General features: G+C 36.6%; 1 protein-coding gene across 1 annotated transcript in view; it reads right to left on the bottom strand.

The window, feature by feature from the left end:
• The window catches only part of HECTD4 (HECT domain E3 ubiquitin protein ligase 4), a 65,744-nt gene that overhangs the window by 29,445 nt on the left and 11,370 nt on the right, over positions 1–24,929 (bottom strand). Inside the window, exons 10-40 of the mRNA XM_019473308.1 lie at positions 23,595–23,735; positions 22,983–23,215; positions 22,436–22,581; positions 20,267–20,337; positions 19,484–19,589; positions 18,756–18,876; positions 17,871–17,993; positions 16,539–16,663; positions 15,311–15,464; positions 14,909–15,009; positions 13,632–13,830; positions 12,023–12,142; positions 10,724–10,828; positions 9,692–9,855; positions 9,101–9,334; positions 8,662–8,854; positions 8,384–8,488; positions 8,212–8,300; positions 7,413–7,588; positions 6,916–7,051; positions 6,631–6,772; positions 6,350–6,516; positions 5,587–5,733; positions 5,086–5,270; positions 4,386–4,539; positions 3,772–4,052; positions 3,266–3,455; positions 2,076–2,157; positions 1,228–1,430; positions 902–1,037; positions 26–208 (exon numbers count right to left, since the gene is read on the bottom strand). Of these exons, the coding sequence (XP_019328853.1) occupies positions 26–208; positions 902–1,037; positions 1,228–1,430; positions 2,076–2,157; positions 3,266–3,455; positions 3,772–4,052; positions 4,386–4,539; positions 5,086–5,270; positions 5,587–5,733; positions 6,350–6,516; positions 6,631–6,772; positions 6,916–7,051; positions 7,413–7,588; positions 8,212–8,300; positions 8,384–8,488; positions 8,662–8,854; positions 9,101–9,334; positions 9,692–9,855; positions 10,724–10,828; positions 12,023–12,142; positions 13,632–13,830; positions 14,909–15,009; positions 15,311–15,464; positions 16,539–16,663; positions 17,871–17,993; positions 18,756–18,876; positions 19,484–19,589; positions 20,267–20,337; positions 22,436–22,581; positions 22,983–23,215; positions 23,595–23,735 (4,712 nt within the window). The remainder of the gene's footprint in view (positions 1–25; positions 209–901; positions 1,038–1,227; positions 1,431–2,075; positions 2,158–3,265; positions 3,456–3,771; positions 4,053–4,385; positions 4,540–5,085; positions 5,271–5,586; positions 5,734–6,349; positions 6,517–6,630; positions 6,773–6,915; positions 7,052–7,412; positions 7,589–8,211; positions 8,301–8,383; positions 8,489–8,661; positions 8,855–9,100; positions 9,335–9,691; positions 9,856–10,723; positions 10,829–12,022; positions 12,143–13,631; positions 13,831–14,908; positions 15,010–15,310; positions 15,465–16,538; positions 16,664–17,870; positions 17,994–18,755; positions 18,877–19,483; positions 19,590–20,266; positions 20,338–22,435; positions 22,582–22,982; positions 23,216–23,594; positions 23,736–24,929) is intronic.

The following is a 24,929-nucleotide window of genomic DNA, read 5'->3' as shown; positions in this document are numbered from 1 at the left end:
ATAAAATGGAATGGCGCTGAATTACCTGAACTTCAGAACCTATTTTAATTGTCTCCTTAAAGCCACCCAGAGCACAAAGGGCAGCTACCGCCTGCCGAGCAATTCTTTGAAGTTTAGCAAGTTTCCTTCCACTGCTACTCCCGTTCTCCAAAATACTCTCTGCATATTTCCCAAGTTGTGGAATGTACATCAGAGCCCGAGACAGAACCTGAAGACAGAAGCAAAAATACCAGAGAATGACTTCAAAGCACAATTCAAACAAAAAACAACGCCCCAAGCCTCCAGCCCACACACAGTCTCAGAGGAATTATTTTTATTCTTGAAGAGAATTATGTAACTCAGAATATTCTAAATTCTCTGAAGTGTGAACACCATAAAAGCCGTCTCCATTCCCTAATAACTTTTAGAATCACAGAGTTACCTATATAATCTTAGCAAAAGTCTTCGCTCAAAGATTTAGCCTAAGCAACAGATTAGGTGCTACAGGATTCAGAGGAACATAAAAGCAATGTGCTATACTTTCCAGCCAACACTTTAGACCCTCAGAGATCACGGCAAAGAGGACTGAATAGCAAAGGTAGAATAACTACCCGGCAAAGGCAAGACAACTCCCTAAACAAACAGCATTATTAATTACTGAAAAGAATGACAGGTGAATTACAGAATGACAACACATTCTCTAATGCTGGATAATTTTTGATTATTTATTCCACCCTAAGATGTCAGATAGATACCATCTACTAGAAAGGGCTGCTTCTACGCAGTTACACATCCTGGTTTGAAGTGTTATAAGTAGTAAATCAGAAAGGAGTAGCTTAGGAAATTGCTAATAATTACGTTCTCTTAACTACTCAATACATGTTTGGTGTAGAATTTGATACTTAATCTTCTGTTTGCTTACTTTTTCAGCAGTTGTTGTCCATATCTGAGCTGCATTTGATTCTGGTGCCATCAACAAGCTATGCAGCAAAGCTATCACCTCTGCTGCCATGCTGTTTGCAACATGACCACTAATGAACGGCCTCACAGGATCCGTCCTATACAGAAGCAAGCAATTTGCCCATTAATTTTAAAACAAGAGAAGGAAAAGAAGCTTCAGTTGTCAACAACAATACACAGCACAAAAAAGGGAATTTTATGAATACCCAGATTATTTTCTTGAGCACTACAAATACTAGTACACAGAAAAGCAGAATCTAGACTAACTATAGAATCAAAGTGACCTACCTGGCAAGCTCAGAATTCCTCTCTCTGCAAATAGATGTTTGTGCGGTCTTCTTTTTGTCCCCAGTGGACAACCCACTACTAGTTTCTGGATTGACGGTTTCTATGGGTGGCCCAACACTAACTATTAGACCAGACTGTGCCCACTTTGTTGCCTTTCGAAGAGCTGCAGCAGCTTCTTCTGTAATAACTTCACAGCAGCCACTCTGAAAATAAAATTGCCATAAGGCAAATACTAATGTTAGCTTTATTTGGCCACACTATATGATGCATTTAACTCTCCTCCCCCTGCGTATGTAGAAGTACTGAGAACACATCAAAACATCCTCCTGTGTATGTATTAGTCACAGTCATAAGACAAATTCTTTCTGTCGCTTTTTCTCATCTACAAAGAGATCAGACATCAATGTAGATTCATTGCCTTTAACATTCCATTCTTAGCTTAACAGTATAGTTTCTCTTCTCTGATCAAAAAGCCACACATGAGTATTTCTGGTGCAAATACTCAAGAACATGTCTGAAAATACATGAAAATTTAATTTTAAAATGTGGTTTAAAATTTGTACTATCAACATGCATTAAACACTTCAGGAAAGACAATGTTAAAGGGGCTTAAACATGACCTACAACGGTTGGAGGAAGCATTAGCTGAAATTCTTTTTCATCATTTACCCCTGTATTTACATCAATAACTATATAATGCTAACATTACATATAAAGTTACAGAACTGTTCAGAAAGATAAATTAAACAGCATTTAACAAAGGGAATTTAACATCAGTAAAAAAAGAATTCTGACTGGCCACCGATTTTTATGACGTTGAATAATTCTTTAATTATTCCTTTTCTTACTTTTGTCATGTCTCGATCCATTTTCACCACCTTCTCCATATTGGCTCCAGTTCCTAGTCGGAATGGACGACCTTCTGAGCTACTATTAAAGTCAAAACAGAACACATTAGCTTTGTTTTCATTGGTGGAAAAAATAGCTGAACTATACAGTCCAATTTAATATATTATGCGTGTTTCTAAATTATTTGAAAGCAACCTTTGCAACTGAATTGCGCAACAGTAATAGAAATACTTGATAGTTAAGGACATACCCAATTGCACTGTAATTTACAAAAGGACTTTAATACTATTGAATGCAGTTATTTGCATAGTAATTTAACCCTTCCCCCCTCAAAAATAAGCATCATGAAATTGGCTTTTACTGAACACAAACGCCTGAGGGCTCCGAGTTAACCTTTCACCTAAGAACACCCAACAGCTGTACCTTTTAGTATCATTTTTAGAGCACAGGTTCAAAACCAACTTGGAGCGGGGGAAGACAAGACAAATAGTACAAAATGCAAGAGGTGATGATGTTGGCTGTTTGACATTCAGAGATCTCAAAATCCAGGTGGGTACTAAGAATACTAAAGAAGCTGTAATAGCAAATTATTATCCAGCGTACGCATTATTAAAAGCAACGCTTTTAAAGCCACTTTGCTTTGATAGTTCTATCTGTTAGTCCCACATAGTCTGTCATACTATAACAAGATACATTCAATTTTTCTGATGGAGCATCATCTAAGTAATTTTTTGTGTGATTGTCTTCAGACAGATTAAGATGTTTTCATGTTCCTTTGCTAGTGGCTTACACGGCTTGTAAGCAAGGCATAACCAAAACGTCACGCTTCACATCCCCCCTTTTATACATCTGTATACTCTGCCCTGTTTCAGCTTTGCTGCTCTCATCATTGCTAAATAGTCTACTACAAAACAGACAGTCCAGGAAGCATTGGGATTTAGATTCTTTCTGCTGCTGCCTCACCACAAATTCAGTATAGTGGTATGCATTTTCACCCAGGTAACAGTATGCTAAGCATCAGCCCTATAAACCATTTTCGCATTATCTTAATATTTTGCCAGTAAATACAACAAATTGGGAAGACATTTTGCTTTCCCATTTACTATTATGTCTAGGATGTAGCACTAAAAGAAGAGAAATGGAATTGGTGAAATTGGTTGCTAATTCCAATCCAGCGAGTTAAGATTACCTTAGTAATGGCTGAAGGACTTCATGGGATGACTGGTCTTCCCGTTTATGAATAAAGATAGAAAGTTTACCATCCACTGCCTCGCTTTCTTCTCCAGGATCTTTATCGCCTTTTATGGAATTTTTAGGGCTGGCTTTGGCCAAAGTAGTATCTGGCTCAGAGGCAGTTGGAGAAAGAACCGTCTGGCATCCTTGAAGTAGAAAGGAAAAAACCAAAACAAAGAAAAACACACAACCATGAGCTCCATCAACAAACCTTCTTGCCCTTGAAAACTAATGCTAACACACCTGAGATGTGTCTAAAACACCACTGTGACACACCCCTTAGTCTGAGAACAGTTAAATTAAGAGGCAGATGGAAAGTCACAGAAATATCCTATCTTTCAACACTGACATATCATATACCTTTTCCTACTTCAGCTTTCTGTCAATACAAAAGCTCCTTGCACAAGCACGACTCGCTTGGCAATTTCTCAAATTAGCATGACACCAAAAAGATGCTGGTACCTGGTACTACATAATCCGCCAGCTTTGCCAACAGCAGAGAGGCAATCTTGGACGCTGGGTCACTGGGATCATCCTGTTCACTGTTCAGAGAGGGTACAGAGTAACTCCAGGGAGGCAATTCCACATTTCCACAGTCCTCAACACTCATGAGAGGCAGTGCAGCACGACACAACTGGAGGATTATAAGGACCAACTTTGGAGAAGGACGCTGATCCAAGAGAAGTGACAGAAGCTTGGACACACAGGCTGGCTGGCTCAGGATTGCTTTACCTATGTGACTCCTGAAAGAGGAAAACACAAACAAACAGGTAACTGCTGTTTGGAAAAAAAAATAAAATTGATTGATGATGCTCTTGTAAATAATAAATTTGTTTTCAAGACATAATTTAAAAAAAAGTCAGTGTCTGACATAACTTTCAAAACCATTCTGAAACTTGATTGTAAACTGACACTTACTCAATCTTAGTGTTTAATCAGTGCTATCAGGTTATGTAAGAATTGTTGCAGATAAGTTATCTTACCTTCACCACTGTCAACCCCCCCCCACCCCCCAAAAGAATCCTCACCTGCTTTCATACACAGAAAAAAATACGCCAGAGATAAAGGCCTAGTACCTTGACAGGTCATTAAGAAGACTGAGAACATCTTGAAGCGCATCATTTCCTGCAGCTTGATTACCACAACACTCCGTAGCTCGTGCAAGGTGGTTGGTAAGAAGGCTGGAGACCTGACGAGCCAGACCCGAGTGAACAGCTTCTGTTGAACCACCTTTAAAAGTAATACAAGAATACACAATTGTAATTAACAAAAATGAATGTATACATCTACAAATTCCTTACCCATAAACTGAAAATAGTAAAAAATATTTTTGTTTTGCTACAGCAATACATTTATATATAAAATGTCTTTAATTAAAAATAAAACCTGATACAACATCTGTGTTCCATTAGCCAATAGCCACATGTCTGTAAGTTTATGTATGTTAGGGGTGAATCTTAACACAGGAGAAATGCATAAAAGTCACCACTGAGGGTCTCCTGGTTCTGTGGTTATGTCTAGGCAGAACCAAGTGGCAGACTTGAAATTACCTGCAACATAAACACTCCCATGAGAAGGAAAAGCTAGAAATAAAAAAAAAAAAACCAAGAAGAAGAAAAATCAACTTATTTTTGTATCCACTTGTGTGTTCTAAAGAACCCAAACAGTATTGAAGTCACGATGAGCGAATGCCCTTTTAAATACATTTACACCACTTCTCAGGCACATGCGCAATTCTAAAGCGCACAGTAGAAATATAGTTGGCAGTGTTCCTACCTTCTTCTTTCTCCCATTCGACACACCGATTGGCTAGCACCTGGAAGGCAGCCCAAGCCATGGTGGCCACCTTCTGTTTCTTAGTCTGTTTTTCATTCGAACTGGATTCTGTCTGGCTGCTTAAACTGCAGAGCCGGTCCATAAGTTGTACCAGGCCACTACGTACCAAACACTTCTCTTCGCTCCTGTAAGAGAAGAGAAATTCAGATTTTACTGAAGTAACTTTTCAGTCACTAACGACAAACACAATGAAAATCCAGAACTTGCTGTTAACTCAGCAATTAATTACTTCACTTCGCAGAAAGATAGTTCTGTCTCTCCCTTGTCCTCCCCAGATGAAATTCTGTATTCTGAGAAAAATTTAACAGGATGTTCTCGGATACTCCTCATTATGAAGTAAGGGAGTATATTTATACTATATAATACTTCTCCTTAAGGCAAATCCTAATAAGCACAGATGTGGATGCCCTCCTTCCCTTTCTGAGAGAAATACTTTCATACCTGGTGTAAGGTATTGTGCATAAGAGGCCAATGCTGTTTGCACAAGCAATGGGGTAGCGAGCACACAGCGAGACCACAGAAGTCATAGTCTCTCCAAAAGCTTCCTGGACTTGTTCCACCATCCCGCCACACGTGAGCTCTTCAATTCTGTTGGTAGGTAGATATTTGAAATGGTAGGCTTTCTAGGTTAAATAAAATGAACAAACTTCCAAATATAGCTTTAAAAAAATAATAATCAGCACATATGAAGAATTACTCAAGGAAGACTTAGAAGCAAAACTGCAAGTTGCTTAATGCTTTAGTATGAAACATATGTAAACAAGATAGTATGGTAGTTTTACCTCAGACATGATTGAAATTTGACTACAAGCAAAATACTTACAAAATATTTATCAAATTTAGATGACAGTACTAGTATCAGCTAAATCTACTACTAATATGTAATTAACATGAGTTTAGAATTATGTCAGGAGAGTAAGATATATATATGTATATAGGGTATCTATATCTATATATATATATATCTGTGGACACGTCATCCCAGTATGAAAGGAAATGTCATCTACTGGCAAATAAAAGCATTTCTTAGAAGTTTCTGCCTTTTTACCCCACAAGGGCCAATAAAAGTGGCTGTTGCAAGCTCTGTTCTGCAAACTTGAGCCCTCACAGCTAGTCACTTCTCATGGTTTTTCTTTGCGCAAAGCAATTTACTATCTTCTACAGAGACCGAAACATTTAATTATTTTCAGAGAAATAAACAAACCTTGGTCCTCCCTGAAGTACCATGGTCACTGGGCCTACAAGATGCGTCACGCCACCAACCCGAACAGCTGCTGTCAGCAACTCTCTCATATGCACTAGGGCTTGCTTCCTTGTATTCCCACGACGCCACCTTGTCTGAGCAGCTAGCAGAAAACTGCTGCTGGATACCTAAGAGATTTTGTTTGTTTGTTTTTGTTAATGAGACACAAGCAAGACACCTCCCTTCTTCATGAAAGTTTGAATTTGAAAATATAATGATGTAGCACATTTAAAATGACATACCGCTTGGTCAGGATTTGTTCCAATGAAAGCAAACAGTTGCCCCAGTAAGACACTGTACGTGGGTTTATCTCTGCTATCCTCAATAGTCAGTGACTGGAGAAGAGTGAAAGAGCTACTTCTATGGCTGGTAACATGGCGTCGCCTAGGAGAATATAGGGTAATTACATTTGGCAGAAGTAAATTGATCCAATGAAAAAAAGTGCTATGCTTGCAAAGTTTATGATGATTTTAACAACATAGGCCACGTTATAGTAAAGCAGCTTAGTGGAATAAACCCTTGTATACCTTTGACTTGATCTAGCGAACTCGATATCTTCGTTACCAATCATTTCTAAATCAGATGGTGCTGACATGCTGCGAAGGAAGACAGGCTGGCGGACTGCGTGAGATATCACTTTTGTTTCAGATGCTGATTTACAGGCTGCAATGTTATACAATATGAAAGAACGTCACTCCTGGTGTAGGAGGTTATTTACAAACTGTTTTTAAAATGACTGTGGACATTCCAGTGAAAGCTATAACATAGGAGGAGAAAAACACAGTCTAAGCAAGAACTTGCAACTCAGTTCTGAGGACTTCCCTGTTTTCAGGTATTGTTTCAAGTTAGTTTTGTTTTGATTAGGTTAAGCATTTTTTTCCCAATAATTCAGGAGACTAAAGTTTAAATTCACTTAAATGAAATTTAAGTGAAAGAGGGAAAATAAGAGAAAAGGAATAAATTATATATTTAGAAAAAAAGAAAAAAAAAAGAGAAAGTACAATGCTGGCAATGAGATATATACCTGGAGTCTCTGCAGGGGTACCAGATATACTTCTTGTGATACCAGACTGTGCTGCAATAGTGACATGTAATAACAGCTCTGCTCTGTTCATCAAGCTCTTAACTAATGTTTTTGTTTTTGCTAGGGGATGAGAGGTCTTCTGTATCAGTGAATTCACCTCTTGAAAAAACTTCTCCCTAAGATTATGAAAGAAAAATAAAAGAAGCAAACTTAATTATGTTTTAATGCCTTCTGAAATAAAGTGTTACTGTGAGAAAGGTTATTTTAAAGAAGATATATAGCATCAATCTATTCTATGTCAAGAAAGTAGAAAGCAGAAAAAATTAAAGAAATAAACAAGTGATTTGTTAGTGAGCACTAGTAGCTGTAGTACTAATATTAATATATTTAGCACAAATGTTTCTAACAATTTAATCAGATATTGCTAAACAGACAGGAAAATTAAGTTTTAAAGTATTTGCATCCCTGGTTAGAAGCTCATCTGAATGTTCCTGCTCCCAAAGATTGTTTTCTTTCTATAGGTCTACCAGCCTTTAATGGAAGTAGACATAAAATGTTTTCGAAACATTTAGTGCTGGCTTCTGTTCCACATCATTAGGCGTCACAGAATACAATGAGATTCAAGGCCTACTTCAATAAGCGTTTATGTATGTATGTATGTATGTATGTATGTATGTATGTATGTAACTTCAACCTTGCATAACTACTTTTGGAACTCACTGAAATTCCACAGCTGCTTAAAGTTGCCTATCTTTTAAGTACCTTGCCTAAATGGTACACTCCACAGCCAGCTACTAACCTCAATGCCAGGACCACATTCTCAAGATCACTTCCATCAAAAGAAACTTCTTTCATTGAACACAGAAGTTCTAGTTCTTTCATCTTGCTCTAAACAAAGTGAAGAAAAAGGATGAGCATATATTGAGAAAGCAGCACGAAGCACGAGCACACGCAGCAGCCACAATGCTTACCTCATTGAAGTGATAATCATAAAAGAATGGGACATTGTTCTCCAGCTTCCCATGCATGGCATCATCTACTTCATTCTGCCATTTCTGCTCCAGCTCGGCCACACTCTAATAAAGGAGACAAAAATAACACTTATTGCAGTTGTTCATCTTAAGGAGTAGAAGAGATCTTAAAAGAAGAAATCCGAGTATGTTTTGTATTTGTATGTTTCTAAAATGCTGTTAATACACCTTTATTCTCAAAAAAAGCCTTCTGGTTTTTTATGTAATTTTATTTTTACCTGCAATTGTCTCTCCATGGCATTTAGCTTCTTAAAGGTCTCTCCCATAATTTTACAAAGTAAATCATATTCTTCAGCATGTTCTTCCTGATACTGGAAATTTATCAGGGACTGGAGTGCATCAACCAAATTCAAATGTTTAATCACACATGAAACTACCATCTCCTCCATTACTTCTGGCTGAATCACTTCCCTAGGGTTATAGGTAAAGCCAAACTGATTAAGCAAGAATAACGGACAAACTTTGACAATTCATATTTACATTCACTAGATGCTGCATTCACAAATAAGATTTTACAGAATATTAAATGCATACCATCATACACGGCAGGCATGCCACGTCCTCACCGTTGCTTTTTTAGCTTGCTCACTTTCGCACCAAACATTTCAAACAACAAAAGTCAAGTTAGAAAAATACAGTGAAACAATGACTACTTACTTTATACTAGGTCTAAATTGAGGTCGAGCACGTCCAGAAATTTCCCTGAGTTTTATCATGATTCCTGGAGGCAGCCTAATCCTAGGCAGATCAAAATAGTGTCCAACGGGAGGCACTAGAACATCAGAAGGATACGTAAATTCTCTATCTTCATCTATAGTAAGAGGCAATGGAGAAGGACTTGGTGTAAGGGCTGGAGATATTACACCATTAGCTTCCACCTGCCACTGGCACCTGGAAAAATAAATAAAAGAAATCCTTTTCATCTGTTTTTTTCCCCCCTCTAACTCTTCCCCCTCATTCAGAAAGACACATTAGTCAACACATTACAAAGACAAACTACATATTAATGTATTAAGTGTGGCTTGTACCAAGCATAGCCCAATCCTCCTCTACTTACTCTAAAGAAAAACTCTATTTTAGAGAATATTCCCTTAGTTTTAGGCAACAGAGAACTGCTGAACAAACTCTGCAGGAAAAATTATCAAATCACCACCTTAAAACACGAGACTTGAGCACAACTACAAAAGTCACCTTCCCTCAGAAAAAAACCCACACGGGAACTTGGATCAAAATTTTTTTTCTTTTTACCTTTGTAATAGTTTAGATCTTAAGAGCTCTTGACAGGTTTCTTCATCTTTGGTAATTTCTGGTCCATTGTATAATATTCGCAGCATAGAACAAGCTAACACAGAAAGGCCAAGTGCCAGGTCAACTAAGAATGGCAAGCCTCCTGACACATCCTCTGAAGACTCCTGTAGTAGGAATAGTGATAAGTTGCACTAATCATTCAGCCATGAAGTCCCTCCCCAATATATTTTAAAATAGGAGATTTTTTTATTTTTATATATAAACTTATATATATATCTATATCTTTTATATATATCAAGCATATGTCTCTTACACAGAGGTATACTGAAAAAATGCTTAACAATTAAAAGCAATATATAAGAACAACTCAAGACAGGAAACAAAGGATTTAAACATTATTTTCCTGAACCAAGAAAGAAAGAAAAAAAAAATTATTTTCCTGAACCAAGAAAGAAAGAAAGAAAAAAAAAGGTAAAGTTATTTTTGGTTCAGTCATTCTTTGGCCTGCAGATCTGTCATCTCACAGGCCTAGTCCTAGCTTCCTGGTAGTGGGATTCAAGTTTCCTTTTGTTTGATCCCAGCATCCCTCCCCTCTTTTCTTTATAGGCTGGAATCATTATTCCCTCATTACATCTCTGATTTCCAGGTTGTTACAAGATACCCATCTCTCCAAAGAAATCCTGATCTACAAGCAGCAAGAGATATTAAAGTGACTTCATCCAAGTCCAGTGCCAACGACAAGAGATAGATAAGACACATTTGGTAATAACTATCTTCATAAAACCCTAAGCATGCTACAGACCGTGCCACAGGGTATCTCTAGTTAAGGAAGCCAAACATCTAAAACTTAGGTCCTTTACATTGTAAAAAGATGATTTGTCTTATTGCCAAAATAAGTAAGCTATTCCCGTTTTAAATTCCAAACGTTAACTTCCAACTTTGAAGTACATTTCTATTTGATCTGAAGTGTGTAACAGACAGAAGAGAAATTGAAGCTGAACCTATCCCATGGAATCTGTCATGTTTGAGTACCTGTGCTCGAACAGTGCAAGCAAAGCCCCACATAGCTTTGTCTGGAGTGTTGTGCTCACGACCACTCCGCATTTCAAAGGAGAAGGTGACTGTATCTCCTTCCACCTTAAAATTTTGATGGGGAGGAGGGAGGGGAAAAAAAAAAAAAAGATACATTTAAGAATTGAGGCAAACAAACAGGCTTTTCATAAAAGTGGCTTATTTTATGGATTAATGCTTTTAATGACAGTTATCTTGAGTATTATTTTTATCTCCAATTATATACTCTGCTTTAAGATTCTTCCCTTTTTGTAAGGATATCTTTTACTGAACAATTTGATTTTGATTTTGCTGCTGGCTAACTATAGTAAAAACAAAAAAAACCCCCACGTAGTTGTAGAATCAAAAGTAGAATTTATCAGTCTGTTACTTGGCCTTGATTTTCATCAAAAAGCTTTCATTATTTGTCTGCAAGAAACCATGCAACAATCAACAGTTCTCTTCCTGAAGGAAGACAGACAAGCTCTTAAAGGAGAAGAATGTCAACACATTAATAGAAGAGTTTGCTAAAAGAGCAGTATAAAAATCTATGTCTGAAAAATAAATGAAATTCCATTAATTGTGAACAACGAAGCGCTTGTCTGAAATTGCCTTCCAGTTTATTACTTCTTGTTTTTCTTTTTGAAATTATTTTTTGTTATCTATATAAGCCCAGTTTTATTGTGGGACAATGTAGCAGCGCAAACACGTAAAAAAAAAATCATACTGCATACAATCTGAAGGAACATACTGCAAAATTCTTGAAATACTGAAGTTTCAAGAAGTTTGAGGGATTTTTCTGTCTTAGTTTTACTGCCAAAAGCATCCAACGTAATTTTAAAACCCAACACAAATGGTTGGAAAGTTGCTACATTTACTACTTGTTATATTTGTGGGTTATGTCAAAAAAAATGCAGTCATGCCCACAGACCTTAAGAAAATACGCACAGCCTCAGACTGTGCAAGAATTTCTCCTAGGAAGATATGTTTATGAGAACAGTAGTGCCATTAGAGACTCCCAGGACTGAAACATACCGATAATGAATTCCAGTAAGACATAATAAAACAAGATAAGCTCAAAGAGAAGCATCACACACAACATACAGTTGAGTTTAAAGTTACTCCCCAAGGATATAACAGCCCACTTAAGAAGTGATCTCATAATGGATAACCGTACACTTAAAAGATTGGACTTCATTGCTATAAGGGTTAAAATGGACTCAACATGGTTTCCAAAGGGGATTTTTCTACGTGAAATATTGTTGGATTATAATACTGTACCTTTACTAAGTCTTTCGGCCAACCAGTTCCTAAGACACTACGGCTGCCATATCCCAGTGTATTGCCTCCATACTCAGCAACCTTCCTACTGTTTGTGTTAGGACCAGCATAGATCACCAACTTCAAAACATAAAATACACTGTTAGACTGTAAGAGAAAAACAAGAAAATCTAATAATAATAATAATACTTAGCACTTACACCGCGCTTTATATTTTCAAAGCGCTTTATCAACATTAACAAGTCCTCACAACAGCCCTGTGAGGTGAGTAGGCAAGTATTATTATCCCCATTTTACAGATGGGGAAACTGAGGCAGAGAGGAAATTGAGTGACTTGCCCCTGAGGTCACACAGCAAGTCAGCAGCGGAACTGGGAGCTGAAGTCAGGAGAAATCCTAACTTCCAGTCCTCATGCTGAGCTAACTAGAACATACCGCCTCTCTACTAATAAATGGATTGATCCCACTCCCATCAAAGTTGTTATTTTGTCAGTGACTTCAGTGGGAACATGACAAGCCCTGAAGTTTTCTGGAGGAGTTTAACCCGTAATGGGTGACATTAATATTAAAGACGCTTATAAATAACTAATGGGAGCAAGTAACACAGGACTTGCATTATGTCGAAGAATATATGGCAATAATTAGTAAGCAGCACAAGTAGCTCTCTGCTTATACAAAGTAAATAAGTGCTATTAGTTGTGTTCTTGAAATTGAAAATACTTGTTCATATTAATCCATCTAAACAAGCCATTTATCATCAGGGCTAAAAAAAGTAACCTTTCCAGTTCTGCCCAGTTTAAACAAACTGTGCTGATCTACAAAGTAGGCAGCTAGATTAAAACTTGAGAAATAAGGAAAACTGAGCAACAGCAAAAATGAGGAGGAAGTAAAACTTTTGACAATCTGAGCCATCATGAAATGAACTTAAAAAAAATGGAAGAGTTGGTATGAATATCGGGGGGGGGGGGGGGAACAACAAACACAAAAACCCCACCAAAACAAGGCTCCCCGTGCCCAAACCCCACACCTCTGGAGCCTACTATATTTCTCCTATTTCATAACTACCATGACTTCTGACATCTTTTGAGGAAAATTCCAAATTACAGAGCCTAACTCTTAACAAAAGATCCTCATAACTGATAGGTTTTAAACATTGAAACAATCACTGGATATTATGTTCTGAAACGATACACAAGAGGAATTAAGCATATACTCTTTTTGGATTGTTTCTTCAAGAATAATAGAAATTAAACATGAACAATTTCTCTTCATCTTCCTGCCCTTTCACATCAACAACTCTTTGTACACTTTCTATCATTTAGCTAAGTCTAGTCTTAAGATGAAACTCAAGAATTCCTTTGAAAAGCTATTCACACTTGTGCCATATAAGAAATAACCTCTCTGCATCCCTGTACTTTACAGCCTTGAAGTAAGTAGACTGACATTACAGTGTACACTAATAAGTTTCTATCAATAAAAACCTCCTGCATTATCCTGATCACTGGAAATCAGGTGCCATGAAAGACAAGGGGCAGAAAAGATGAAAATGAGAACTGCTGCTGATGGAAATATGTACAAAAGAAAGAATTTCTGAATTGGCCCTTGCTTACCTTATCGTAATCGTATTGCGAAGAGCATCTGTTGTCAAATCTAAGATATAAACAGCGGGCTCCTGGAATATGTACAGTTTCTTTAAATTTATAGTTATCCCTGACGGGATGAACTGTTTCTACAGTCTTCCCAGCAGCCCAGGGAGCAGGGATCTTCAAACCCGTAAGAAAACCTGGTTCTTCTTTCTCTTCCAGCATTCTGAAATTAGAGTGAAAAATTAGTCCTAACATTCAACGCACAGATTTCTACTATATATTCAGACATCAAGCTGTAAAGTACTTAAAATCATCTCTCAGTATTGATACATAGCGACACAAAGTATTGATTCCTCATTTTAGGCATATCTGTATTGAGGGAACATGCAGAAACTTAAATAGCATGAATTCTCTACATTAGAAATAAGTATGTCAATCTCTAACCTGTAAAATTTGAATATTTTCCCTATGCTTTCCAATTTCCAAATTATGGTAAACAATCTAAGTAGCACCATAAAAAAGTAAATGGTACTATATATGGATGCTAACACACGATTAGTATCATAAAAAAAACCACCTTCGCTCCTGGGACAGCACCCAAAACTGATTATACTGTCATAGAACAACATGCCTAATATTTCACTGAAGCTTATAGTTTGGAGGAGGATTGACAGAGTTTTCACACAGTATATTACACATTATCACAAGTTGTTTAATACTACAAGTTCTGCAACACTGCAAATAAATAAAAAATGCTTATCATAGGTAATTTAGCTGCGTGTTTCTGTTTCTAAGCAGAAGCTGTAAAACTTTGAGCTGAGACACAAGATTTAAATACAGGACTTAAAACCATCGGAAAGATATTAAATGGTTTCATTTACATAGAGAAATACAACAATTTTAATACTGTATCTCATGCTGCCGGAGCAATTTACATTTTTCTCATGATGGTCTTCCTTAGCCTAATTTATTGTGAGAGGAACATTTAGAATTAATTCCTAATGCTTGAGGTGAGGGGAAAAAAACAAAACAAACTATACCCTGTGCAACCAACCTGAAGATATTAATAATTTAATTCTATATGCAAAAAAAATTTTAGAACTAATTGCCTTTTGTAAAGCCTTCTATATCTCTAAGACAGCCTTACAAACCATTACAGCTTTGCCTTAAAAAACAAAAACAACCCAAAAAACCAAAACCCAAACCTGCTGCTTTAAGATTTATCCCACAGCAATGGTCAAATGAACATTACAGCTAAAATATTTCATCCCATGAAAAGACCCAAATGTGAAGAAAATCACCTCTCATCAGGTAACAGCTTCCCTTTCTGTTCTGATGCACCACTGGGGGAACTGTTCAGTTCTGAGAAAACTGGAGACTGAGTTTTAAGCAGCAGTGCAGTCTGTGGCACAAAACAGAGTGTTAGAAACATGCAAACAGTAAATAATTTTAAGATCTCATTATTGAAATATTTTAACAATCACACTGTACGTTGTTACTGATAATAAATCATTACTTAGTAGCTGTCGTACCAAGTCAAATTTAATATTCAGCATTATCAGCTTTTGTAGCCGTTGAGCAATTTTTAAACTATGATCTGTGGATCACTTACTGCAGAAAGTTGACCAAGATCTACAACATTTTAGAACATGCATGCCACATCTTTTTTGCTTTGTAGACAGCTGCTGACACAAAGACCATACCTGACTTGTGTAAAGAACCAGCTGCACCAGCTGAGGCATCAAGGCATCAGCCATAGTTAGAGTTTGCAAATTTGGATGCATCAGAGATGTCAGCAGGACAGGAAGCAGATGACCAAGCATAGTAGCCTTCGTAATTTGCTCCAGGCCTTTTAACCTGTAAGGAGAGTCAAGGTTTACACAGTAACAACTATTTTCATATAGTATCACTACTATTTTTAGTCATATGTTTAATCTTGTAACAGACTGCGTAAGTAGGCAATTCAAAATTCAGCAGAGAGCATTTGCATTATATTTTAAAAAAACAACCAAAAACTTAGTATTTCGAAAACATTACAAATTCTCCAAATTTTGTCCTAGTCTTTGCTGTCAATTCTTAGTAAACAATGATAGACCAGAAGACAGCAAATCAAGAGTTTAATAATTACTTAGAAAATGATAAGCTCCCATGGGCATGGGATGAAAGTCCGCATCAAACACAGATGTATTTGTTCAGTATGAACATCAAGCTGCTAGCACACGTAGCTCAAAGTACTTTAAAAGAATCTGTTATCTATAAAAATATATTTGAGCATGAAACCCATCTGAAAACATCTCAAAGGAATTGTGTATTGTCAATAAACAAAACTAATCTTGCAGGCACAGAAAAGCATAGAAACCAAAACCTGAAACACAACTGGGAGAGGGAGGTATTTGTTTAACTAGAGAAAAGGTTCACAGCTTTTGTTTACATCCCATTCCCAACGTCTATTTTTAAGTGGAGGGGAGACAGGGAAGGGCAAGGTGACACTATCTGATGAAACATGCAGGATATTATAACAACGTCCAAGACTTGTCACGGATAAAATATCTAGTGCAGCTACTAGAGATGTAATAGTCAGGAATTTAAAAATAAAGAAATTGCCCTAGCTTATAGGAATATTCCCAGCTGACTAACAACAGTTTGTTTCCAGTTACTCTGCTCATAAATACCATTGTAACTGACTAAAACCTTACCAATTTGAAGAGTTTCTACAGATTATCAGGCTAGTAGTACTGACACGGACAGTCAAGATTCTAAATTCTTCAAAAGAGAAGTGCTAAGCAAATGCTATAGTAAGAAACAGTACCTATACATTCAAAGCTCAAGTATGAAGTTATGACATAAAGAACAAGTAATGCTGTTTGTACAGTAAGCCACAAAAAGCAAGAGTTTACTGTTTTCAAGTTAACATACTCATACTTGTCTTACCTTTGCTCTCTGTCAGAAATGTCACTGTTTATTAGTGCTGTAGTGACTTGTTGCAGCATTTCTAAGACTTCATCACATCCTGTCAGAATTTGCGTAGCAAGAGACAAAATGCTGGTCTTTAGCTCCTAGGTACAAGAAGAGTTATAGGATACTTAAATTCTTAGAGAATACAAAAAAAGGACAACAGAACAAAACAATGGATTTCCAAATTAAAATAATGATAATGTGACCTGGCAGGCCTGCAGCAGTAGATTCATCCAAGACTTAAATTTGATTAATGCTAAGCCCCAAAGTGCTGGGAGAAACTAGGTGCATATTTTACAGGATGCACATCCAGTTTCTAGAGGGAAGGAATCCCCAAGTCCAGCACAGGAGAGAGAGCTGTTAGCCAGCCAAGGTACAGCATTGGTGACAGAATGTCCTAGCAGGTATGAGGATCACTGTAGAGAGAGAAACTGAACAATGAAAACATGGGTGAATAGTGAGACAAGAGAAGTACAATATTTAGCATTTACTCAATGAGCCTGAACAAATAACTTTCAACTGCAGCAGATTACAAGCACACAAAGTCTCAAAGAGTAGCAGACAAAACCAGCTTAACAAACAATACTACAAGTTCAAAAGTCAATACCGTTATGGAAGAATTGTTGCTGTTACAGAAACTACTATGACAAGACAGTCTGCATGCTAGGACAAACCTGGCTTCTATGAGTCCATTCAAGACTATTCCAGCAGTAATATGAAATGACACCATTTTAGTAAACCTTATACCAATGAAACAACCACTGTCTGCAAACCTTGTCCTCTAACAGTTTCCTTGTCACAAACAGCATTCATGCTATTTTAGACAACAGATGTAGGTGGTTCTACATAAGCTTTATAAGTCAAAACTGCAAAAAAGCAGAAGCCAGGTAAGGCAAATGAGAAAACCCTTTCCTATTTAAATCTGAAAAATATTTTTTCAAAGACCACCTAGGTGATTTGGAGAAGAGAAGCTGGCAGGGTAATGTGTCCAGAAAGGATTCCTGGCAGATGAATTTTCTTACTAGCACATATTAATTGAAACACATTTTAAACCTCGTTATATGTATATTTAGAAAGGGAAGTGTCTGCTCTCACTGACAATACAGAACCCAAGCTGGAATACTCAACACAAAACAATTTCAGACTTTAGCTGGAGAACAGGAAAAAACTGTCTACAGTAATTTAACTATATCAAGAGGAAAAGAACCAACAAAACAGTGTAAGTAGAATGCACTGCAGAAGCAAGGGGTGTCACAGGAACAGACTGTAGAGAGCCATACTAGAATAAAACTTGGTGTTTACCTGTACCTTCAATGTCTCTCCCTGCAAGGAGCTGTCACTGTCATCATTTTCATCAGGTTTAATCAAAATAGTGTTACTGAGGAGGTGGTTCTGTACAGCCATCAGATACCGCAAACACGAAGAGGCAGCCTTTAACATAAATAAGTACACTTTACATTATCTAAACCCTTTAATCAACCTGATTCAGGCAATCCTTGTACTTTTGAAATATAAAAGAGGAAAAAAGTTGAGGGAGAGGACAAGCAAAAGCAAAAAATAATTTCCCTTGAACAGAATTGTTTTTTGCTGATTTAACGCAAGCTTGTTAATACATATTTAAGAGAAGAAACTGGTTGGAAAACACTGAATTTTGTGAAATAACTTGCAAAACATATAAAGAAGCAGACTTCCTGTCCCCTCCCCAGTGTTTGCATACAAGCTCACCTGCCTTTGCCATCGCCAGATCAGGGAGCTGATCCTGCTGAAAGCATCTATGCATACTTTTACCATTAAATAATGTCAACTTTCACTCATTTTTGTCTGTAAATGATAATCCTTTCTGCTTGTATGAATCATTATACACGACTGTAGAGCTTATTTTGTTTCTTAAGTTGTTGTAATGCTTTGAACATTGAGATACACAAACTTCTTTTAAATTGAAACAGCTACCAGAGCAATTGGAAAATATATCCACATATAAACCTGTTTTAGCATTATTGTACGATTTACTTCGCTGTAAGAAATTGTTTCTTCCTTCCTTGCACAGCATAAACAAGAGACATTCTTTTCCTGTATTTGTTAAGACACACAACTATAAAAGTTTCACCTCTATATATTCAGTGAAGATGATGGATTTAAGGAGGAAAAGAAGCCAAAAGCAAATATACTTTTATCAAAATACATTTTACTTACAGGCACAGTTGAAAGAAGCCTTTGAAAATCATCTTTAGATACAGTTTGGCACTTGGTGATTAAGACACAAGATTCTCGGACAACAATCTTGAGAATGTAGTGCAATAGCTCATCATTTAGTCTTCAAAAAACGCAAGAGATGTAAGATGTTAATAGTCTAATTATTGTGTATTTTGTATAGCTCATCTCAAAAGTTTCTGCAGGCTGTGTCAAATTATGTGAAACCACAACAAATATTTGTTCAACTTCAGAGATTCAGACACAAAGAAAACCAAGCCTGAAACTACTAGCAACAATCAATGCAACAGATTACCAGTGATTTCCTGCACTGCGCTGATATAAAAAAAGACTCCTCCCAACTTGAACAGGTACTTGAGATTGGCAGTGTTACTGCTGAAAAGTCACCTAACAGTGATATGGAGAGCAATGTCATAATATCGTACTTATTAATTACCATCCACATTTACCATATACATGGTAAGTAGCAGGCAATCCAAAACTAAGTCTGTGTACACAAGTCTCCGTACTTTCCCCTAAAATGTCAAACCTCTCTCTCCCTTGTCCTAATTAAATCCTACCCACTACAGACACAAAGATAGCATTTTATGTCACACTGCCAGTAAGATAACAAGCAATTTCAGCAGAATTTTATTTAAGTTTACCTAAAGCAAATAACAGAAACATACATTATAAATGGGGAGGAGGGGGAGCATACTGTTGCATTTTACCTATAATGATCATCATCTTCACTTCCAAATCTGTTGTTCTGAAGCTGTTCAGCTAAATTAGTCAGGATAACGTCGCGAAGTTGAGAGAGACCACTATTTCTCTCTCCTAAAATGGAATGCAAAAAAATTTTTGCAAAACAGCATTTTACAGAATTAATTCATTTTTATTTCCTCAGATATCTTGCTTAATATATGCTACTTCTCAGAAATTACTATATTTACAGTGTAACCCAATTCCCTGTTGATATTACAGACTATTAAAACTTACTCTGCACATAGCACTGTTAAATTCCAAAGACTTTGATGCATGAACACGTTTCCATGAAGTAACAAATTACTGTGCATCAGCTGCTTCTAAGTCCAGAGTCCCATTTCATGGTGAATGCAAGTAGATTATTATTCTTTCACTAAGGACTAAAATTACCTCTGGTAACTGTGTAATTGCCATGGGTAACACTAACTGCTAACTAGGTGTTCTAAAACACAACCTGGGCAAGAAACATTACTAATAGTGACAAAAAAGAACTTTAATCCTTTTCAAACAGCTGCCTGACTGAGACAAATTTTCTTTTTCTACACCTAACGTATGCTTGACCATGTAGCCATTCAGAAGGAAGGTTCAGAATTTGAAGCATTCCGTAATTTCCTACAATAGGATGGGTTTAAAGCAGACTAGTGCTCAATTTTCTGAACTGTACTCCCTTCCAGAGGTTGAGAAGTATTTTCACTTTTTGTTTTCAATTAGAAAAAACACACTCTCACACGTCAATAAGACATTCTCACCTTCAGTTAAGACCAATTTCAATAAATTATTGATTTCTGCTTCTCCGGGATACAGGATATTTAAACCAGAGCTAAAGAAAAAAATAAAACCATGTATTACTTAACATATTTAAAAGTGAACAAAATCATTTCAATGGACATGTGAAAAATGGCATCACAGAATCTCAGCTTAGTATCTGATGTAACATTTAGAATGACTATGTAACAGCTTCTTCCAACTTAGAAAGGTATCCTCCATATTTTAACATTTATATCAGTCATAAAATAAGCAGCTACTTTCTCCAGAAACCTCTTGTGATCAGCTATATTTTATTGTTTAGGTCCCAAAGCTTCTTCAAGAGCTATTCGCTTCCCTTTGAGAAACTCTGCATTAATCACTTGTATATATGACAGCGCAATCATTTTTTCAAGAAACAGACAGATGTCAGGAAAAAAATGGATGATGGCTTAGAGAACCACTCAAAACTCTGGTGATGGGGTAAGAGCTGTGGTTTATCTGTGACAGGAACAATGGAAAATGCAAGAGACGGTAATCAAGAAGTCACTACTGTTAAAGTTTTATACTTATTAAAGACTGGCCCCTTATAGAAGTCTTAGTTTCAGTTAAGCAGAAGATTCTAGAACTAGCATTTTGGAAACAACACAGCTATGCATAAATACTCCCTGTGGAGATATTTTTCCCCTCTAACTTGTGACGAACTTTGTCCTTTCTACACGAATTACCACATCAAGATAGAAAATCACAATAACTTAAAAGGAGTACTTCGTGACTATCTGAAGTGTTGAAACTATTATGCAGACTTTTTCTTCTTTTCTTTTTCCCTTTTCTTTTTAAAAAACACTCTCACTGAAAAGAAAACTGGTACGTTTATCAGCTTCACACTGAGAGCAGATTATTGCAGCTTCCCTCCCTCTGGCTCATGCTGACCAACTTGTGATGCAAACATCAGGAAAAGTTACATTGGAAACTAAGTTTGAGGTTTCCATTGGTATCAGAATCCCCCAATGAGAAAACAGGAGGAAAGAGGTATTACCTAATCCCCACCTCTGATTTTTTTTTTACAAGTCATTGGAGGATATAGGGTTAAACAAGGGAAAAATGCAGCAGCTGTCCATACAGGTGACAGGATACACTTTTCCCTGTCAAAAAGCAAGACCCTGAAAATGATAGATAATCATACTAAAGATACGCTATTCTCCTTCGCTCACTTAGAGTTGCATAAAGCCACTGAAATTTGGAATGTCGTGATTCACACAAAAAAATGCAGGTTGATCTTCAGAAGATTTTGTTCTCAACCTTTGGAGCTAAGTATTTGTACTTAGGACATTTGAGACAGCATTCCTTGTCCTTGAGATTTACATTATCTCTTTTTCGTGACACACAATCACACTTTTTGCTCGCTTCCCTGTACTTAGTCATTCTGCTATTTTGACAAGCCGGAGAAAGGAAATTACACAGCATCAGGTTCAAGAGATGCAGTAACAAATATGATGTGGAGCTAAACAGGATGGTTGCTTTAAGTGTTTGCTGACCTGGTGTACCAGCCCAGAGACATAATGCCCACCCTTCTACCAAAACAGATTCCTGTTTTCTAAACATAAACCTGGCTTGCTCAAGACAATCTTACTACCATGCCCGTATTTTTCCCTGGGCCTTCAGTCTTACAGCATTCCTCAAGCATTATTCATTCTGCTTCCCCTTACGTTCCTTCTGTTCAGGAGAATTTCAGTATTGTGGCTTGAAACACTGGTATAACAGCTGACAACATTAGCTTTGCCTATTCCGGAACACCAATAAACTATATAAGCTAAATACGGAAGTCATTCTAGCCATCACTGAAATGCAGAAAACTTTGCTTGAATTTAGCAGCTATATTATAATAAACATTAAAAAAAACCCCTAAAGAAAGCCAATAAAAAGCAACAAATGAAAAGAAGTATGGAAAGTAATTACTATCTGTTATTTCACTGTCATCATGACAAACACATTGTATTTCCCTTCTTCCACAGATATAAACCGTAATAATTTTATCATACTATGTTGACATAAATTTTAATTTTAAATTAATATGATAAACTGCTGAATACAATTTGAATGTTCATCCGTTACAACATTTTCAAATAATCTAAAATCTAAGTTAAGTTTCATTTGACAAAACAGATATTTACCTAATAGCTAGACAAACCTCCTTCTGAATTTCACAGCAAATCTGATCCCTTGGTGCCATCAGTAACTGCCAAAGTAATAGACCAGACCTTCTAACAATATCTCTGTTTCTTTCGGTTTGTGGGCTGAAGAAAAATTTAAAAACCACCTAAGAAAAATTAAACACAACAATATTAAAGACTTAAACATTGTTCACATTAACTTTTTCTGCAGTCAGTTTCTCAAACTATTTGTCTAGGTCACTAGAAATCTGAGAGTCAGAAACTGACTTCAGGTCAAAAAAAAAGATAAAAAAAGAAAGAAGGAAGGAAATAACCTCTCTGGATTTTATTTTAATCTGTAAAGGTGACAATTACACTTACATTTAAATTAGGACTCTTAAATGGGTGTATAAGATACTGCAAAGCCACTGCTAAGTCAAATCTCCATTAAATTGAATGCAATGGAGAAAAAAAAAATCCTAATAAGATCAAGTGGTTGCCTGTATTCTAAAGCAACTTTTTTTGGGGGGGGCGTTTATTGTGAAGTACATTTAAGATGTCCTTGTACCTGAAAGACAACAAGGATGCAGCGTATTATACAAGTATCTCCATTCACCATAGCTTTTTCCATAATGTCACAAATACTGCTGAGATTATGTGCTTCAATTGGATGTTGCTTGCCCAAAAAATTTGTTATGGGAAGATTGTTGCTGGCTGCAAGCAGGTTGAGTTGGTGGATACACATGGCACCAACATGGTGCAGTAACTGGTTAATAACCTCATTTGTGGTTGTTGCATCCCCTAGAAGAAGAAAAGCAGTTCAAATGCTGTCTACAAACACAGACTATAGCATTAGCATTTGCTTCTAAAATGCAATATATCATCATCATCATCTCCTCTAATTTCAGGAGACCTGCCCACATGATAAACAAAAGAACTACCCACATCACTTTCTTAATGTGCTAAAGGTAGCAAGAATCTGGAAACTTCCAAACGCGTCTCGCTTTTTCCTTTCTTAAAGCAAAGATAAACCATGACCAATATTTATAAATAACTTTTCAAGAATGAACTCAACTTTTAATAGAAAGTTTCAGAAGGTAGTTTCCGTATATTTATTCCATGATAATCGCACATTTCACTTCCACTTTGTATAAAATGCTGACTTATAGGTTTACTTCACCTTTGGGCTCTGTAATGACATGACTCACTCCCAGTCTCTGACAGACACAGTGGAATGCCTGGTTCCCGGGATTACACCACTGATCAATATAATCATTGGAGCATGTCCATATCATGTTATTCATAGTATCATAACAGGCACCTAAGAAAAGGAAAATATTTTGCACATCAAATTTTAGAATGTTTGTTAGAAAACCAGACTAAAGTATTTTTATAGCAGATATAAAACCAAAATTATTTGCTTTGAAAGTTCTCTGTCATGTGACAGCAATTTAGTAACAATGCATTGGAATGAAAAACATTAAAAGGAGATTTCTTAACAAAGGAATGAAGCAAATGCATGTCCCTTTTGATGTTTCAAGTAAATGTACAACAGCATCCATTTCAGGTAAATACTCCTGCGCTCGTTATTTATAAGTACATATCAAATCTCATTCCTCCACAAACTTATCACACACTGGCACAGTACATAAACCAAAAATAGTTGAGTCTGGCATCAGATACTAGTAACTTCTAGAAAAAGTAGAGGGGGGGAAAGTTTCAAATTTATTTTACTACACCTATTGACAATTAAGCACCTTAGAACTTGTTTTAAAGGTCTTGTGGTAAAAACATAATAGCTTTAATAAAACTGACAGTTTGCACGGTGCAACTGTTAAAAAAATTTGAAGCTTAGAGACTTATCTCCTGAAAACCTTAAAGCCTACAAACACAAGCAGGTCCAAAACAGTAAAAGGAAAGGGATGAGTGGATTATAGATACGACTGTTCTATTTACCATAGAGAGGCATTTACCATACTTTATAAGTTCAAAAATAGCCTATTTGTCTACATGTTTCAAATGACTGAGGTAAATCTCCAGTAACAGCATCTAATAGGTTAACATACAATTATACCTATCCATGCATCCTAACATTTAGAATATTATTTAAAACTATTTATCTCAAACATTTTTAAGAAATACATTCTTTCTTAGGCAATATAAAAACACCGTTTATTAAAATGCTAGCAATGATACAGTGTTTAACAGTGTTTAAGTAGCATGGACACTGTTCAAAAGATTATTTTACTATACCAAGCAGGTTAAAAAAAAAAAAGTCCTGAAGAAAACACTCATGAAGGTTCAGTCAAAGCAATAGGGAAATCAGAAATACCTACAACGTCTTTCCAGCTGTCCTGGTTTTGGCTGGGATAGAGTTAATTTTCTTCCTGGTAGCTGGTACAGTGCTGTGTTTTGGATTTAGTATGAGAACAATGTTGATAACACACCGATGTTTTAGTTGTTGCTGAGCAGTGCTTACACTAGTCAAGGACTTTTCAGCTTCCCATGCTCTACC

Source organism: Aptenodytes forsteri, unplaced genomic scaffold (genome assembly GCF_000699145.1).
Source record: "Aptenodytes forsteri isolate BGI_AS27 unplaced genomic scaffold, ASM69914v1 Scaffold118, whole genome shotgun sequence".
NCBI lineage: Eukaryota > Metazoa > Chordata > Aves > Sphenisciformes > Spheniscidae > Aptenodytes > Aptenodytes forsteri.
Note: the sequence above shows the minus strand (reverse complement) of the source record. Positions and strands in the feature narration are given on the sequence as shown.